The sequence below is a fragment of the Dama dama genome, chromosome 4 (assembly GCF_033118175.1).
Source record: "Dama dama isolate Ldn47 chromosome 4, ASM3311817v1, whole genome shotgun sequence".
NCBI lineage: Eukaryota > Metazoa > Chordata > Mammalia > Artiodactyla > Cervidae > Dama > Dama dama.
In genome coordinates this window covers 58,547,250-58,565,258 of record NC_083684.1, presented here as the reverse complement: position 1 = coordinate 58,565,258, position 18,009 = coordinate 58,547,250, and the positions used below count along the sequence as shown (strand labels likewise).

Genomic DNA, 18,009 nt, shown 5'->3' with positions numbered 1-18,009 from the left:
AAATCTTACAGAGTGGGTAGGTTCTATGAGCCAGGTAAGAGGGGAGGTGGGCCAGTAGTTGGCCTCTGGGGCCTCAGTTTTCACATCTGTAAACAGGGACCACAGCGCTCACTTTCCAGGCCAGGGTAGGAGTGAGTTTAGAGAAGTGAATGCCTAGCACGAGTCAGGCCCAGAGCAAGTGCTTTTTAAATACTAGGTTTAGGGAACTTCTCCAGGTAAGAAGCTGCTTTCCAATGCAGGAGACGCAGGTTTAATCCCTGGTCTGGGAAACTAAGATCCCATATGCCACGGGGCAACTAAGCCCACTTGTTTTCGCGACTAGAAAGCCTGCGTGCTGCCACAGCTGAGCCCGTGCTGTGTGTAGTCTGCTCTGCAGTAAGAGAAGCCCGTGTGCCACAACCAAGACCTGGCACAGTCAGAAATAAAAACAAAAGGAGAGACTAGGTCTACAAAAGGGGACGAGAGAGGGGCATCCTGCCCGCCCCCCGCACCTGTCTTTCCAAAAAGCTATGAGGCCCTGGCAGTCTCCAAGAAGGAACTCTGATTTACATGCTGACTTTTTTTTTTAGGGCTTTTTAGGAGGGCCCTGCCAAGGCGACAAAAGAAAAAAACAAATTCCATGCTCCATGGCATGGCAGACCGCGGGGAGCACCTACCATCCTGAACAAAGAACTGGGAGAGAGAGAAAATGGAGTGGGAGGGGAAGGGAGGAAGGGGTGTCTCTGGGTGGAGCTCTGTGCCAGGGCCTGGGCTGGGAGTTCCCTCGGGGTGCCTTCTCCAAACAGGGCGGGATGAGGCCTGGGCCTGGGGAGCCTCCTACACTGCACATTATCACAGCCCGGAAGGTCGTGAATATTTCATAGTGATAAGTATCACTTTCAGAGCCCTCATCATGAGCCAGCTGCGTTCTAAGCGCTTCACACGTATGACATCTATGCTCACAAGGATGCTATGGAGCAGGGTCATGACACCCATTTTCCAGATGAGGAGGCTGAGGCCCAGAGAGGTTAAGTCACTTGCTCTGGGTTTGTGCAGCCAGAAAGTGGCAGGGCCAGGGTTCAAAGCCAGGCCGTCGGGCCCTGGAGCCTGTGCTGTGTAACCACCGCTCCACACTGCCTCTGTCGTGTGATGCTGCGAAGTAATCAAAGGGGCACTGACCCCTCCACCGGGGCAGCTCCCAGGGGTGACACTCTGGCCTGATGCCAAGTCCTGGTGAAGGGCCTCACACACCCAGTCTGGCTGTAAGTGTCCCCACAAGGAGAGGTTCAGAAAGAGATTTGTACAAGGTCACTTAGCAAGGAAATGACAGAGCAGACATGGCTCCCAGCCACATGTTTCCTTCATCCAGCAAGGCCTGGGGAGCCTGGTGGGGAAACCAGGACAGCAGGAAGTGACTAGAGCCTGGGGCAGGTGAGATGCTGGCCTGGCCCTTTGGGAAGATCTCCTGATTTCACACTTGGGGCTCAGAAAGATTGTTATCTGATCTCATCAAGTCCTCACTCCGCTGCTATGAGGCTGGTACTTTAGGGTCCTCACTGAACAGAGGGGGAGACTGAGGCTCGAAGGGGTTGGCTGATTGGCTGACGCCATGGCGACAAGGGGCCCCTCCGACTCATCACTCAGGGCTCTGCTGGCCTGTTCTTGGCAATGACTTCCCCGATCCCCTGACTGCTCCTCACGGCCACTTTGAGCAGGCCTGAGCATTCCTGCCCGAGTTTTGGAATTCCCACCCGAAATGCACCACCTGGATCCAATCAGGAGGAAACAGGGCAACCCAGACCGAGGGAGGCTCTTTCTGCAAGATGACTGGCCTGAACTCATCACTGCCGGCCGCGGAAGACAAAGAACCGCTGAGGAGCTGTTCCAGATGAAAGGAGACTAAAGAGACAGGACAACCGAATGAAGTGAGGGCACCCGAGGGGACACTGGGGCAGGAGAAAAAAGTAGCTGCCGAGGATATTCTCGGGGTGACTGATGAAACCTGAGCACGGGCTGTGGGTTAGAGCTGGGGACTGCATCAGCGCTGGATTTCCTGAGCGTGATCGTGGACGGAAAATGCCCCATCTCAGGAGATCCCGGCTGTACGCAACCTTCAGAGGGGGAAGGGACGTGGTGTCTACAACGGACTCCCCTGTGTTCCATCGGGAACTGCGATGGCAGGGACAGCAGGAGCGTATGCAGACACATAACATGCAGCACACGTGGCCACGGGCTGGCGATCAGCGCATCTCCCGAAAAGGACCACTGTCCTCTGTTCTCGTCTGACAACTTCTCTGCTGATCAGCATGTTTCAGAATAAAAAATTCAAAGGGAGGAAAAAAAAAAGAAACAACCCAACACTACAACTCACCCCACACTTCCCACCCCCTTCCATAGAACTGGCCAGCATCTAATGTGCTATATATTTTGCTTATTATTTTATTTTCTGCCTGGCTCTGTTGCAAGAATGTCAGCATGAGAAGGATTTTTTTTTTTAAGTGCACCATTCAATGGTTTTTCAGTACATTCACCGAGCTGTTGCAGTCATCACTCAAATCCGTTTTAGAACATTTTCATTACCCCCAGGAGAAACCCTGTCATCCAACTCCCCCCGCCTCCCTCGTCTTAGGCAACCACTGATCTGCTCTCAGTCTCTGTGATTTGCCTGTTCTGGACACTTCACAGGCATGGAATCTACCACGGGGGGCCTTTTGCGACTGGCTTCTCCCACTCAGCCTGTTTTCAGGGATCACCCAGGGAGCAGCACGTCTCCTTTGTTCACCCTGTGTCTGCAAAACTTAAAATAGAGCCTGACTCGTGGATGGTAAACAATAACTATATACTGAGTGGACGGGTGAGTGAGCAGGATTTGAATCCAAGCTTGCCAGCTGCCAAGCCCACTCCTGAACCCCGACGCGGTCCTGCGTGACCCCCGTCTTGCCTTGAGAACTCAGCCCCGCCCCTCCAGGCCTCTGCAGGGGAGGGATCTGGGGGATGGAAGCTGTGAAGGCCGGAGACCCCCTCCCCAGGGGAGTCAGAGCCCCTGGGCCAGCCCCGCCCAGCACCTTGAGGTTGTGCCCGTCGAAGGGCAGGGAGCCGCTGACGAGCGTGTATAGGATGACGCCGAGGCTCCAGATGTCCACCTCCGGCCCGTCGTACTTCTTGCCCTGGAACAGCTCTGGGGCGGCGTATGGGGGGCTCCCACAGAACGTGTCCAGCTTCGAGCCCAGCGTGAACTCATTGCTAAAGCCAAAGTCGGCAATCTTGATGTTGGCCTCGGCGTCCAGCAGGAGGTTCTCGGCCTGCCAAGCAAGGAGGGCAGAGGGCGGATGTGCGTGGCACCAGAGCTGGCCAGCCTGCAGCGGCCGCGGCCTCGTCCCTTCTTCCTGTGTGACCTCGGGCAGTGACTTTACTTCTCTGGACCTAGTTTCCGCATCCACATGATAGGGATAATCAGGACCTCACAGGGATATGTGAGAACTAAGTGACTTAGTCCGTGCAAAAGGCCTCAGACAATAGTTTGTGCCCACTAAGCGCTATGTAATGGGCTTCCCTGGTGCTCAGCAGTAAAGAATCCACCTGCCAATGCAGGAGACGTGGGTTCCATCCCTGGTCCGGGAAAATCCCCTGGAGAAGGAAATGGCACCCCGCTACAGCATTCCTGGCTGGGAAATCCCCTGGACAGAGGAGCCTGGTGGGCCACAGTCCATGGGGTCGCAAAGAGTCAGACAGGACTCAGCGACTAAATAACAACAAGCGCTACATAATGTTAGCTCTTATTCTCCCATGTGGCCTGCAGGGCTGAAGGTCCTCAAGAAACCCCCTGCCAGTCTCTGAGTCTCAGTTCATCCAGCAGAAAAAAAAGGAGGATGGGCTGCTCAACACTTATAAAAATGAAAATCATTGCATACAAAACTTATTATGCACCTACTATGCACTGGGCTTTTAGACTATCCTTTATAAAAGTAGCTACATAATGCGGGGCTAAAGTACAGGTTCTGGAAGAACCCCAGCTTTGAATCCCAGCTCTACCACTCACTGGTTGTGTGACTTTGGGTGGATTACCAGCCCTCTTTGTACCTCGGTTTCTGATGTGCAAACTGAAGGTCATTACAGCACCAGCCTCACAGGTGGTTTTGGGGTTCACTGAAAAGTGCTCATCACAGCACATGGGACAGAGTCCGCACTCAATAAATACTTTATATGCTATGCACAGGTTTTTGTCTATTTTTGGTGGCAGGTGTTTGTGTATTTGCCATTTCATAGGCGAGGAAACCAAGGCTCAGGGGGGCTACCTCATGCCTCCCTGAGAGCATGAAAGCAGCAGAGCTGGAACCCAGAAGAGGCCTGCCATTTCCATAGCCCGAGTGTGGAAGGAGCCTCCAGCATCCCTCTTCTTCTGGTGTGCTGACTACACAACGATGCACAAAAAACCTACCCTTCAGAACGCTGCCAACCTCCGCCCTTCCCCAACCCAGCGTGTGGGGCTTCCTCCTGGTTTCCCTCCCTCCTGGTGATACATTTCGGTACCACCCTTCAGCACCTCTGACCCAACAAAGGGACAGAACCCACACAGACACACAGCGAACCTCAATCCAGGGGCACCTCCATCTTGCTCAGGGGTGACACTCCCCGTCATGGCATCTGAGGCTCCAGAGTTCAGCCCCACCCTCACTTCTGGGTTGCTCCTCCTGGTGGGTCCCCTGGGTGCACTAACCGGATCCCCGAGTCCCCTTTTAGCCACTTCCAGGACCCTCCACCAGGGGGCGCGCGTCCTTCAGGCTGTTCACAATGGCTCATCACTCACACCCCTGCAGGGCAAACTCCCGCCTCTGAGGAGCTGCCTCAGGGGGCTGTGTGGGGATTTCAGCAGCACAGAGGCAGTGTTTCGAAACTTCTACAGCAGTTTGACAGAATTTTCTGTTGTTTTTTTTTTTTTTTTTTTACTCTAATAATAATCATCTTAAAAATCAGGCTTGTATTTTTTCTTCTATTTTTTTGGTCTCACTGGGTTGCATGCAGAGATCTTAGTTCCCTGACCAAGAATCGAACCTCTGCTCCCTGCGGTGGAAGCATGGAGTTCTAACCACTGGACCACCAGGGAAGTTCCTTGGGCTTGTGCTTTATACATCTCTTTTTCCTTTAATTTTTATTACACTTTACCCAAGTCCCTGTCCACAATGGCTTGGGAACTGAAGCCACTCAAACAAACCCAGGATTCTGTGGTGGAAACAGTGAGCAGTTCCTTAAGTACTCAGCCCAGGGCCTGGGACACAGCGGGCGCTCAAGAAATCACCATCATGACAACAGGCAACCTGATTCGGACCCGACACACGTTTCTTTCTCCGGTCTGGGACGAGCACTGCTGAGAAAGGAGGTTCTCTCGGCGGGGAGGTGTGGAGCGGGGGCCCTGGGACACAGCTCAGCCCGGTGGTGGGGCGGAGCAGGGGAGGCCCTGCTGAGTCTCCCGTCCCCGCCAGGCACTCGCCCTCCCTCTCAAGTTCAAAGATGCCTGTGACTCCGATACCCTGGAGGCCGTGGGACTCTGGGGCTCTAAGATCGCAATTCTCGAGGCTTCCTGAATGTTCTAAAGTCTCCGGAGACTCTGAGAGTGACGTTCCTTACTGGGTGCGCTCCAGCGACCTTGCCGGGACACATGTCGCTGTCCAAGGCCGCTCGGGGACACTTTGCTTCTTTCCCCTTTGTTCACTCCTCCTGTCCCCGCCCCCACCTGCTCCCCGCTTCGGCTGGCCTTGTTTTTTGCCACAGAAGCCTGGGGAAAGTCAAGGGGTTCTGGACGCTGAGGGAGGAGCCCGAGGAGGGAAGGAAGGGAGACGCGGAGGGCACGGGGTGCCCCGGCGGGCCTGGGGACACGCAGGCGCCTGTGGGCTGAGCTGGGGGCTCACCTTCAGGTCCCGGTGCACGATGTTTTTCTGGTGACAGTAGTGCACAGCCGATACGATCTGCAGGGGCAGGGAGAAGAGGGCAGGCTGGTTACTGGCGGCCCCCAGGGCTCTCAGCCTCCCTCAGAGACCCCACGAACCCACCTGCGACCGAGCTCTGGACTCCAGGCCTCCCCAAGCACAGGCCGTGATGCTGGGTCCCCACCGAGCGCTAACTCTGCCCACTCCCCACTCAGTCACGGCAGGAAATGAAGAGGGAGCTGCACCCACACCGCCTCCACCCGGACACCTGCACGTCCCGTACTAGACACCGGGACACCCTCCTGGCAGGGATGTCAGCACCAAGGCAACAGGACTGCCCCCTCCTGACTTTCATGTCGAGAAACACACGCGAGAACATCATACACCCAAACACAGACAGGCAGCCCCAACATACCAGGGCTTGAGCCCTGCGCACCAGTATAGCTGCGTCCAACAGCTGGACAGTCCCGGATCAACATGCTTGCTCTCTTCACCCGCCAAACCCTCTTACATACCTGAGCATCCTCACTGCCACGCACCTGGACGTCCACACTCCTCCTTATCCACCTGGACATCCTCGTGCCATATACTCTCTGGCCCATCAACCTACCTGCCCAGTCTTGGGCTCCCGTGCACCTCCTTACACACCCGAGCATCCTCACTGCCACATAGCTGAAACCACGCAGCTGGGCACCCATATATATTGTGCCCTCTGACCACGAACTTAAGATACCCCACTTGGGGTCCCCTCACCCATACACCCCAGCTACCATATGCACTTTTACCCAAAGAGCTACACAACTATATACCTGGACACCCACACTCTTTTACTTACACACCTCAGCACCCTGGTACCTGCGTGCCCTCTTAGGCACACTCCTATATACTGGGCACACCTTCACACTCACACACTGGACACTCGCCTACCTGGGCACCTCCATGCTTGGTCCTCTCACCCACCCAGCTAGGCAGCTGCACCCCTCCATCTGAATATCCTCACACCTGGGTCTCTGCATGCCCATGGCCACCTAACTGTCCACCTTCACCCCCACCCTGACTTAAGCCACGCCCCCAGGTCCTTCAACAGCCCAGACTCACAATCAGACCCTCATCCCTGGGGACTGGGCGCCCCTCCCAGCCCCGCCCGCAGCCCCGACCCTGACCTGTCGGAACTTGGCTCGAGCCTCCTTCTCCTTCATGCGGCCGTGGGACACGAGGTAGTCAAACACTTCTCCTGCAGGGCAGAGGCCGAGTGGGTCAGGCGGGGGATTGGGGGGGTGGCGCAGAGAGCAGGGCAGGGAGGGGAGAGGCCTCACCAGCACTTGCATATTCCATCACCAGGTACAGTGTCTTCTCCGTCTCAATCACCTCGAAGAGCTTCACTGCAATGGCCAGGGGGTGGTGGTAGAGGGGTTAGGCGAGAAGAGACCCCTCACCTTCCAACCGCACTTGGTAACTGTGCATGTGCTGACCATGACGCCCCTTACTCAAGAATAGTCAATGGCTCCCTACTGATGGCAAGATTTTTCCAAACTCCCTGACCCCACTTGACCACTATCTCCACTTCCTCACAAGAATGTCAGCTCTGTGAGGCTGGGGACATGTGCTTGTTGTCTTCACTGCTGGGCCCCCGAGTCTGGCACATGAGCAGCCACTCAGGGAATACTCACTGAGTACATGAACAAACGGATAAATAAATGTTGCGGCCACATTCAAGCCAGGCCATATCTGGCTTCACTGGTAAAGACCTCACTCTCTCGGCTCTGACTAATGATGACAATGACAATGGATGTTGCTGATGACAATAATCAGAGCAGCTCCCACAGCTTAGCTCCGAACTAAGTGTTCTGCATGCACTATCTTATCCAGTCCTCACAGTGACCTTGAAGTAATAAGCCCTCTTATCACCCACCACTCCAGAGGAGGACACTGAGGATCCGAGAGGTTGAGTGACTCACCCAAGGTCACACAGCCAGGAAGCAGGGATATTGCTATGAGAAAACAGGTCTTTCTAACTACTATAACAGCCAGTTCTCTTTTCCCCCTGATTTTCTTTTCCAAGTGCCCTGGTTGGTATCCACTGAACCCACTCCCTTCTCCTCACCGATGTTGGGGTGGTTTAGGCCCTTCATGATACGGACTTCTCGGAACAGCTGGAAGAAAGGAAAAAGAGAAAGATGAGGATGGGGTGTTTCAAGGACCCTCTCCCCAACCTTTCCCCCGCCTTGCTCCCACTCCCTGGGTCTCACCTTTTGCAGGCTGCTGGGGTTCAGCTGGGTTTTGTCAATGATCTTGATGGCGACCTGGAGATGGAAGAAAGGGGGAAAGGTCAAGGTATCACAGGCCCTCGAGCTGGGAAAGGTTCCCTCATCCAGACACCCTAGTGTGTCCTTCCTTTGTCCCCTTTCAGAAACAGCCCTCAACCCGGGCCATTCTTAGTGGATGGGGATTGGAACCTCAAGGCCTTTGCACATGCTGTTCTCACCATGTCCAGGGAAATATCCCCTATTCCATCATGGGGTCTGGTTGGGGCTGCTCCAGGGGCCTGTCCAGAGTGAGGGTGACCGAGACCCTGAGGGGGGCCCTTTGGGAGGGCATCTCAGACCATTCACACGGTGGAACAAGAAATAATAACCAGAGCTCACATGCACCACGTAGTCACAAAAGCCAGGCCCTGGGCTCTGTGCTTTACAAATGACAATTCTTCTTTTTGGCCACCTGGTATGTGGGATCTTAGTCCCCCAACCAGGGAGTCAACCTGCACCCTTTGCATTGGAAGCAGAGTCAACCACTGGACCACCAGGAAAGCCCCTAAGTGAGAACTCTCTGAATCCTCCCAACAACCCTGTGAGGTTATCCTCATTTTCACAAATGGGGAAACTGAGGCACAGAGCTGTTCCACAACATGGCCAAGGTTATACGGCTGGGAAGTTTGTGGGCTGGGGTTTGAACTTGTGCAGCTTGACAGAGTCAACCTTTTACACACTTAAAATCTATAGCTAGTTTTGAAAAAGCTTTGGGATAGTCATCACTGGGGAAAAATCAAAATGTTATTGAAGCCTCTTTATATTTATCTTGCAGTTTAGCTAAGTTTTTATTTTGAATTACACATTAGGGTACAGCACTTCAAAAGTCTTAATCCAGCTTAGGTCTTCAGTTTTCTCAAAGAGTTTTGGGGTTACCCTCAGTCACCCCAGATCCACTGGATTACAGAGCTCTTCCCCTGGGAGGTTCTGTTCCCTAAGAAACCCCTAGAGTCACGTTCAAAACTCACGTGAGGGGAATAATGCACTTTTTGTGGGGGAAGAGGGTTCCTAAGCTTCCTTTATATTTTCACAAATGGGTTTTTAATCTCGACAGGCACTTTTTATGCCAGTATTGAGATGATCATATGGTTTCTGTCCTTGAATCTGTGAATGTGGCAAAGTACATGAATAAATTGTCAATTTGAAAAGAACTGTGCATTCCTCAAATAAACCCAGCTTTGTCACCACACAGCTTTCTTTAATTGATATGTCAGAGTCTATTTGCTAATATTTTGTCGAAGGTTTCTCTATCTATATTCACACGTAAGACTGGCCTACGGTTTTACGTCTCGCCTGGTTTCACTGTCACTGTTGAACAAGCACATAAACTCGGCAGTGGAAACTCTCTAGTCTCTGGAAGTAACTGGCACAAAACTGGAATGTTCGGTACAATCTGCCCATAAAACCACTGGGGCCTGGTATCTTTTGTGAGTGTAGCATAGACAGCGTGAGAGCAGGAGAGACTGCTTCCTGTCGCCTTCTCTAAAACTGAAAGAGGTGTAGAGGGGTCATAAACACACCCATTATCTGTTTTTCTCCCCCATTGAGGGTGAGTTAGAGACTCCCCTCCATTTCTGCAACACTGCTGCCACACCCAGTGTGTGTATATATACACACACACACACGCCCACCTTAGAAGGCCGGGTGGGGAGGGTGCGTAAACATGAACAAACCTCTTGCATTCTCAATCAAGAGCGCTAGAAGATTCCATTGAACCAAAGTCCACCATTAAAACAGGGAGGTGGCCTAGGTGTAGGGGCTTCCCAGATGACAGTAGGGGCAGAGAACCCCGCCTGCCAATGCAAGAGATATAAGAGACATGGGTTTGATCCCTGGGTGGGGAAGATTCCCTGGAGGAGGACATGGCAACCCACTCCAATATTCTTGCCTGCAGAATCCCATGGAGAGAGGAGTCTGGTGGGTTACAGTCCACGGGGTCACAAAGAGGTGGACACGACTGAAGTGACTTAGCATGCACGCACGGCCTCGGTTTAGGCACAAAAGTCACGTGACTTCAAAGGGACCCTGCACGTGGCTTGCCTGTGATCTGACTGAGACGATCCCACAATTCCAGGGATGCCTGAAACTAGCTCTCTTCTCCTACTTGGGTTGTTCTGGAACAAAAATCTGAGATGTTCTGAGAGTCAGAGATTTACCTGCGCTCACAAAGCCAAGTGAGGGCCAAGCCTGACCTCCTCCCACCAAGCACCAGGGCTGAAGGATTCTGCCCCCAGCCCCGCCCCTCCCCTCACTCACCTCCCGACCGGTAAGGATGTGGCGGGCCAGCTTGACTTTGGCAAAGTTGCCTTTCCCGATGGTCCTCAGCAGGCGGTAGTTGCCCACGTGGGGTTGCTCCTCGGGACAGGAGGCGATGGAGTTCCGGCAGCGGGCGCCCAGGGAGCGGCTGGACCACGACGGGCCCTTGTCCGAGGAGCGGCCGCTGCCCAGGGTGCCATGCTGAGTGGGGGAGACGGAGGATGAGTGGCAGGCAGTGCCCGTCCAACCCGCCAGTGTGCTGGGGCGGTTAACTCCAGCCATGGCCACTGCCCCCCCTCAAGGCCCTTTGCAAACCCACGGGAGACAGAGGCCTTTGGTTCCCCTATCCTTCTCTCCAAAAAGATGTCTCCAAGAACAAAGATGCTGGGGGCCCCCCAACTCTTAGGCACTCGGGACCCCAGATATCAGCTGTCTTCCTCTTTACCCCTCCCTGTGATCAGGCTACCCCTGCCTCAACTTCCTTTCCTAATTACTGGGACCTCCATCAGCTCCAAGATACTTTATTCTAATGCTGTAGCCCTCAACCCCCATGTCTGAACTCAACCCTCTACCCCAACCGTCACTGCTCCCAACTTTCCATATTATCTATCTGTCCCCACCCAGCCTCTCAATTCCATGGCAAACCCACCTATCAACATTTCACTCCCAGTTTCCTGCTCCTAATGTTTTCTTCTGATCCTTACTGCCCCCAGTTCTACTCCAAACACTGTAACCAACCGTCTTTCATTCCACCCTGACACTGTAGGTCACACCCTGAACCTTCCTCCTGTAGGAAACTTTGTTGCCTCCTCGATCCGCCCCCCACCGCCACCACCTCCCTGTGAAACACCGCAGCTCCATCCACACCGGGACCCGCGGTCTCCCACTCCACGCCACAAGCTGTCCCTGACGTTCTGTTCCTGCCGTCCTGTCCCTCCTGGGCTTCTCCCCACGCAGGTCACCTGCCTGCTCCTGGCTGCCCTGCCCTCATTGTGAGCCCCAGGGACTGTGACTCCCTTTCAGAGCGGGAGACAGAGGCCCTAGCCAAGACAGCTCAGCTCAGATCCTGTGCTGTCCCTGAGCCCCTCCCAGGGCTGGGGGATGGGACTCAAGAGGATGGGGAACTGAGGAAGAGAGAAGGCTAGATATGCGACAAAGAGGAGGGCCCAGGGCAGCTCCTTGCAGGGACTCTGCCAGGCCACTTAACAGTGATGGGGACCAACATCTAATGAGCACTGGTCATTAAGGTATCATCATCCCCATTTTACAGGTAGGGAAACTGAGGCTCAGGGCTGCGCGGGTGGCTCAGATGGTAAAGAATCTGCCTGCAATGCACAAGACCCGAGTTCAATCCCTTGGTTGGAAAGATCCCTTGGAGAAGGGAATGGCTACCCATTCCAGTATTCTTATCTGGAGATTTCTGGGACAGAGGAGCCTGGAGGGCAACATATAGTCCATGGGATCGCAAAGAGTTGGGCATGACTGAGTGACTAACACTTTCACTTTCAAGTGAGGTTCATAGCTGGGACCTGAACCCAGACCGTGTACCACAGAGTTGATGTCTTCCCCTTGGCCACACCGCACTGCCTCACGCTCCTGTCATTTTTATTAAGTGGCCTTTGCTATGGGCCAAATCCTGGGCCTTAATGCACCTCATCTGCATTTAACCCCCACAGCAGCCCACTGAGGGCGGCACCAGCACCCCCATATTCCAGAGGAGAAACTGAGGCTTGCGGTGAGATGCTGCCTTGTCAAGGTCACACGGTTCATTCATAAGAAACAGGGAGGTAATGTTCCCCGTGAGGGGCAGACAACCGCAGTGCTGGAGCCCTAGCCACCCACCTGCAGCCCACCGTGCCACCACCCTGGCCTCCGAGGGGGGCCCAGTTATGATCCACACTCCCTACATGGGGACCCCAGGGCTGAGGCATGGTCAGGACCTTGCCCAAGGTCACAGGGCAGAAGGAGCAGAGTGCCTAGGATTTGAACCTGGCTCTGCAGACTCCTGAGCCCCCAGCTCCTTCCCACATCCCCCGCTGGGCTGCTCACAACCCTGGGCCTCCTCCCAGGGGAAGGTGGGAAGGGAGCTGGAGATCCTGGCAGATAATGGCTCTGATTCTCACCCAGATAAAGGCTTGGAGAAGAATCCCCATTAGGTGGCACCAGGGGAGCCAACTGGGGCTGGGCTGGCATCCCACTGAAGGCAGTGTGGCTGAGGGTCCCCTGCAAGGGACCGCTGGGGCAGTGGGTGATAAAGCCCCCAGGGGCTGGGGGCGGGAGCTAAAATTGGCCAGCACCAGCAGCTGGCCCGGCTCCCTCCCGACCGGCTGGCGCCCCAACACTGGGCCTGTTGCTAGGGAACCTCCAGAGGCTGGGTGGTAGGGGGCCTGGAACTTGGGCATGACCCCACATGGCTCTTGTCATGGCAGTCGGCGTCACGTCCAGGTGGCAAAGGAGGGGGGTATGACCTCGGATTCCACAAGGAGAGAGGTGACCCTCTGCCAGGACCGACAAGCAGGTCTTACAGACTAGAGTTGGGAGGAGAGGGGAGAATTAACCATCCCCGAATTTCCCCACACATCTGAACAAGAGAAGGAAGTGCTTGTATGAGCCCTGTTTGCCGGATGAGGAAACTGAGGTTCAGAGAGGTGAGGTCACTTGCCCGAGGTCACACAGCTAGGGCGGGACAGAAACTAGATGTGAACTTATGCTTCTCTGGATAACCAAAGTCATAACAACAACAACAATAATAGCAGCTACAATAGGCCTGGCCCTATGCATCTTACTCACAATCTCTCTTCGGCTCCTTTTACAACATCCCTAACAGGGAGGTGCTACCATCAATCCCATTTAGAGGTGAGGAAACTGAGGCTCCATGCAGGGAATGTGCCTGCAAGCCCGTACAGCAACCCATGACAGGCCTGCACTGAGGGTCCACCGCCGTCTGACTCGCACCCACAGTCACAATAGCTGTGAACACGTGTGGAGCGCGTCCTGTGTGCCAGGCTTTGCCCCTATCATCTCGACTAATCCTCTGAGGAATTCAAGTGAACACCCCCATTTTGCAGGGCAGGAAACAGGCTCAGGAGGCGAGAACCAGCTATCTGAGGTCACAGGGCAAAGCGGCTGGCAAAGCCAGGCCTGTGGGCTCCCTGTCACAGCCTGGGGTGACTGGGGGAGTGGTGGTTCTCATTGGAGACTCCAAATCAGAGTCTGGCCCGGAGCATGATGGCCGGTGGCAGCAGTGGTGATGGTGATGAGGGACAGTTTTCTGAGGCAGGGTCCTGCGAGGCGAAGGGACAGAGACAAAACTCTCTGGTGGGCACCTAGGGTGAGGGTGGCTGGGGATTGGCAGGGAGCTGGCAGAACGCCCTGGGGGGAAAGCGATGAAGAACCCAGCTGGGGAAAAGTCTGGCATTGTTTGGTGGGAGAGTCTTTAGAAGCGCTGAGAGTAATCAGAAATCAGGGAAATGAGGAATTGGGGGAATCTCCCTGGGGTTGTTCTGGGCTGTGGTGTAGGGGCAGGGGGACCTGGGAATAGAGGGAAGGGTCCAAGCCATGGGACAGGGGAAGTCAGCGGCCAAGGATACCTGAGCCAGGGGCCTGGGTCTTGAGAAAACTCCTAGAAGTTAAAGAAGAGGGTTTCTAGGCACAGTCCCTGGAAACAGAGAAAGGTCCAGGGGCCTGAAATCCTGGGGAAGGGGCTTCCCAGGCAAGCAGTGGATCCAAGGAACAAAGGCTGAGCCTGGTGGGAGGTCAGGGGCCTAGGAACCTGGGGAGAAGGCTCCCAGAGGACAGACCCCAAGAGAAGAGGGCTTAGAGCAGGGCAAGACCAGAGCTTCAAGCCCAGGAGTCTTCTGGAAGAAAGATCTGGGACCAGTCCTTGTGAGCTGAGGAAGGGCTCTGACGCTGAGGAGGGGGCTTCCCTAGGAGGCCAGACCCCCTGGCAAGGAAGAGGGAGGCCCTGGGGGCAGCGGAAGGGATGGGGGCCTGGAGCCTAAGGGGTGAGGTAGTATCCTGTGAGGAGAGGGGTCACAGGGTTGGGGGCTTGAGGAGGGGGCTTGCCTGAAGCAGAGGAGTTGATACAGGAAGGATGAGGCCTGGAGTCAGACTGGTTCAGGGCCTAGAAATCCGAGACTGAGCTGGGGGGGCCTGGAAGTTGGAGGCCAAGGTTTCCTGGGAGAGGAAGAGACCAGCGAGGGTCCAGGGGGATCTGTGGGGATGGGAGGTGCTGAGGATCCAGAGACAAGGCTGCTTGGAAGATGGGGACCAGGCCTTGGAAGTGGAGAGACCTTGAACAAGCTAGAAAGGGCCCTTGGCCCAGGAAAGGTGGAACTGGCTTCCTGTGAGGGGGTGCCCACAGGAGCCAGGAGGATTCTGGAGGGCCGGAAAGCTGTGGATGAGAGGAGGGGATCATGGGGAGCCCGGCACCCAGATCCTGTCGGGGAAGGCCAGGGGCAGAGGCAGCACCGGGCCAGGCCTTCCTGGGTTGGGGAGCGGGGGCCCGAGCTGGGCCTTGGGGTCAGGAGCCTGGCAAATCCGGGAGGGGGCCAGCTGTCGGATGCGGGCGGCCTGGAAGGGAAGGGGCTTAAGAACACGCCGGAGAAGGGAGGGGCTCCTGCAACGCAGGGGAGGGGGCTTCCTGGAGAGAAGAGACCCGAGCGGAAGCGGTCTGCAGAGGGACAAGAGAGGGGTCCCGCGAGGGGGGTGCCCCCAGGGGTCGGGCTGGGCTAAGGAGTGAGTGGGGGAGGGTCGAGAGGCCTGGAAGTCCGGGCGGGGGTCGGGGGGTGGCGGGCCGGGCTGGAAAACGAAGGTAGGGGCTTGTGTGGCCAGGGGCACAGCAGGACGAGGGGTTCGGCGACCAGACCCAGCCGGGGCTCCCCAAGGGGCCGGGCCCCACTCACCGTGTCCGAGTTCCGATCGTTGCCCGGGGCCAGCGCCGTCCGCGAAGACATCTTCTCCGAGTCCCGGGAGACTGGGCGGCCGGGTCGGGGGGGGCGGGGGTCCCGGGGTCCCCTGTCGTCCCCTCCCCCCCCCCCGCCGGCCTGGGGACGCGAGCTCAAAAGCTGGGCGCCGCGGACACCCGGGTTCGCGCCGTGGAAGAGGGGGCAGGGCGGGGGAGGGAAAGGGATGCCGAGGGTCCTAGTGGCCCCGAAAGGCGGGGGCCCGGGGCGCCATGGGGGCGGCGGGCAGGCGGGAGGGCGGGGGCCGGGGAGGGGGCGCGGAGCCGGCCCGGGCGGCGGCGGAGGGAGGCGGCGGAGGGGCCGGGGAGGAAGGGACGTCAGGGGGCGGGGCGCGCGGGGGCGGGGCCGAAGAGACCCCGCCCCCCGCCGCCGGCACTTAAAGGCGCAGGCCGGGGCCGGCCGGACGCTTTGGGGGCGGAGGCAGGTCGGGGCTCGTCGGCTCGGAGCAGGTTCTCACCGGAGAGCAGAGACTCACCGGAAGAGAAGGAGTGAGAAAGGCCGAGGCACGGTGCCAGAGACGCAGAGAAAGATACTGAGAGGCGCAGAGACGGGGAGGCCCAGGAAGAGAGACACAAAGAGACACAAAGAGATCGAGAGACAAGGGCAGGGAGAAACAGAGACACAAAGAGATGAACAGGCAGCCAGACGACGGAGTGGCCAAAAGACAGAAAGGCAGAACGAGGGAGAAACGCTGGGAGAGACAGGCAGACAGACAGGGTGAGAGACACAGAGAGCGACAGAGACTGATCGATCCACGCACAGAGACAGAAGGAGGGACGGAGGTGCAGGGACCCGAGAAGAGAATGGAGAGAAAGACGCGGGACTGACAGAGAAGCCCCCAAAGGCAACAACCAGGCCGGTGGCGCTTCCCTGTTCTCCCTCCCAGCCCCGCCTCCTCGCCAGTCCAGGAAGCTCTGGGGACCGCGGGCTAAGGATGCTTGCGGGGACGGTGTCTGGGCGGAGCCACTGAGGAAGGGTGACCAACCTCTCTAGCCATGCTGCCTCCCACCTCCCAGAAAACTCCAGACCCCAAGGTTGTGGGTTGCAGTCTCCTTTCCTTTGCGACCCACTTGAGGTCCCAGGACTCTGTGTCCAGCTCTGGGAGTCAGGACAGGCACTGGCTCTTTCTGGGCCTCAGTTTCACACTTCTGTAAAGGGAGGGGGAGGATCTGCATGCTGCCTTCCTAGCGGGGCTGAAGTAGGTGCAAAAGAACCTGGCCCAAGTATTCTGCTAGGCAAACTGAGACCAGAGAGGTCAAGGGCTTTGCTGAGATCACACAGTGCCGTGGGGACCATGCGTCCCCTCCAGACCAGGGTGGAGTGAAAGGAAGAGGGACACTGTCCTGGCCTTGGATTCAGCCCTTGCCTGGGATCGATGTCTGTATGAACGTCTTCCTGAACCTCAGTTTCCCTTTCTAAAAAAACTGGTTTGACAATGATAGCAGCCTGCTGGAGCCATCTCACAAGCTGATTGTTGAAGTCTCAGGGATTTTGGAGCTGGTTGTTAAACAGTCATTATTAAAAATTAAATTATGCAAACATACAATTAAATAAATTATATTTAAAGCAAAGATAATAGTCATCACGTCCTAATTATTTTACGTTTTGTTCTTATGTGTGATCCTGAGGTTATTTACATCTATTGTATTCTATTACAGTGAAACTGCTATGTAAGGGGTGACGGCACGTCTCTTTTCCCCCAAACGCTTTCAATGATGTCACCCTGGTAGCCTGGAATTAGCCATGGTGGGAATATTTACACCATGGAAATTGGCACCAGCTACAAAGAAAGGCTTTCCGCCCTCACTCGGCAGAGAGCTGGTTGTAACATATTGACCTGTATATCACTGCTTGATACTATCAGCTACATCTACTCACAGAGGCTTCCTCTGTGCCAGGCTCTGAGCACTTCATCCTTTTTGCTACACCATGAGATTGGACCATCATTGTCACCCCTGCTTACAGAGGGAAAACCACATGCTGAAGTCCACACAGCTGGTACGCAGCAGAGCTGAGATTTGAGCACAAGCGTCACCAAACTCCACAAAGTAGGCTCTTGGCCACTGTGGTTTCCTGTCTCTGGAGAGTAAAAGTAGCAGCCTAGCTCTGCGACAAATTAATGAGACTATGTAAGGAAAGCAAGCAGTTCTTGCGGGAACAGATTAGAATTTCTTAAACAGGTGATATTATTATTATTCAACAAATGGAGCCTGAGGAGTCTCAGGGATGGTGGGAGGCAGAGAGGGAGGAGCTCAGAATGTTGCTCCGGAAGCTTTGGGATCCCAAGGGTTCTGCGGGATGAGGGGTGGGGTCTTGGGAATGGGATAGAGGCTGAATCCGCCCAATCCCTTCCCAGCCCTAGCGCTGACAGCTGCAGTTCTCCGAAACACCACACGAGGGCAGAAGATCACCTCCCTACACAGGTTGCCCACCACTCTTCAGGGCTCACCCTGGTTCCGTAGTTCCCAGTATGGTCCCCACCTCATTTCCCAGATGGGGAGACTGAGGCTTAAAGAAGGGAGGCTGTGGCATGGATAACCTTAAAAACTTATGCTCATCAAAAGAAGCATACAAAAGACC

At 55.6% G+C, this 18,009-nt stretch overlaps 1 protein-coding gene across 2 annotated transcripts in view; it reads right to left on the bottom strand.

Moving 5' to 3' along the window:
- The window catches only part of MARK4 (microtubule affinity regulating kinase 4), a 29,860-nt gene extending 14,224 nt beyond the window's left edge, over positions 1-15,636 (bottom strand). The window contains exons 1-8 of one of the 2 annotated variants that reach the window (XM_061139592.1): positions 15,370-15,636; positions 10,466-10,666; positions 8,153-8,206; positions 8,008-8,056; positions 7,220-7,285; positions 7,067-7,137; positions 5,886-5,942; positions 3,045-3,281 (exon numbers count right to left, since the gene is read on the bottom strand). In XM_061139592.1, coding sequence (XP_060995575.1) covers positions 3,045-3,281; positions 5,886-5,942; positions 7,067-7,137; positions 7,220-7,285; positions 8,008-8,056; positions 8,153-8,206; positions 10,466-10,666; positions 15,370-15,420 — 786 coding nt within the window. In that variant the 5' untranslated portion in view covers positions 15,421-15,636. The remainder of the gene's footprint in view (positions 1-3,044; positions 3,282-5,885; positions 5,943-7,066; positions 7,138-7,219; positions 7,286-8,007; positions 8,057-8,152; positions 8,207-10,465; positions 10,667-15,369) is intronic. The other variant, XM_061139593.1, reaches the window with a different exon arrangement.
- Positions 15,637-18,009: the final 2,373 nt, after the last annotated feature.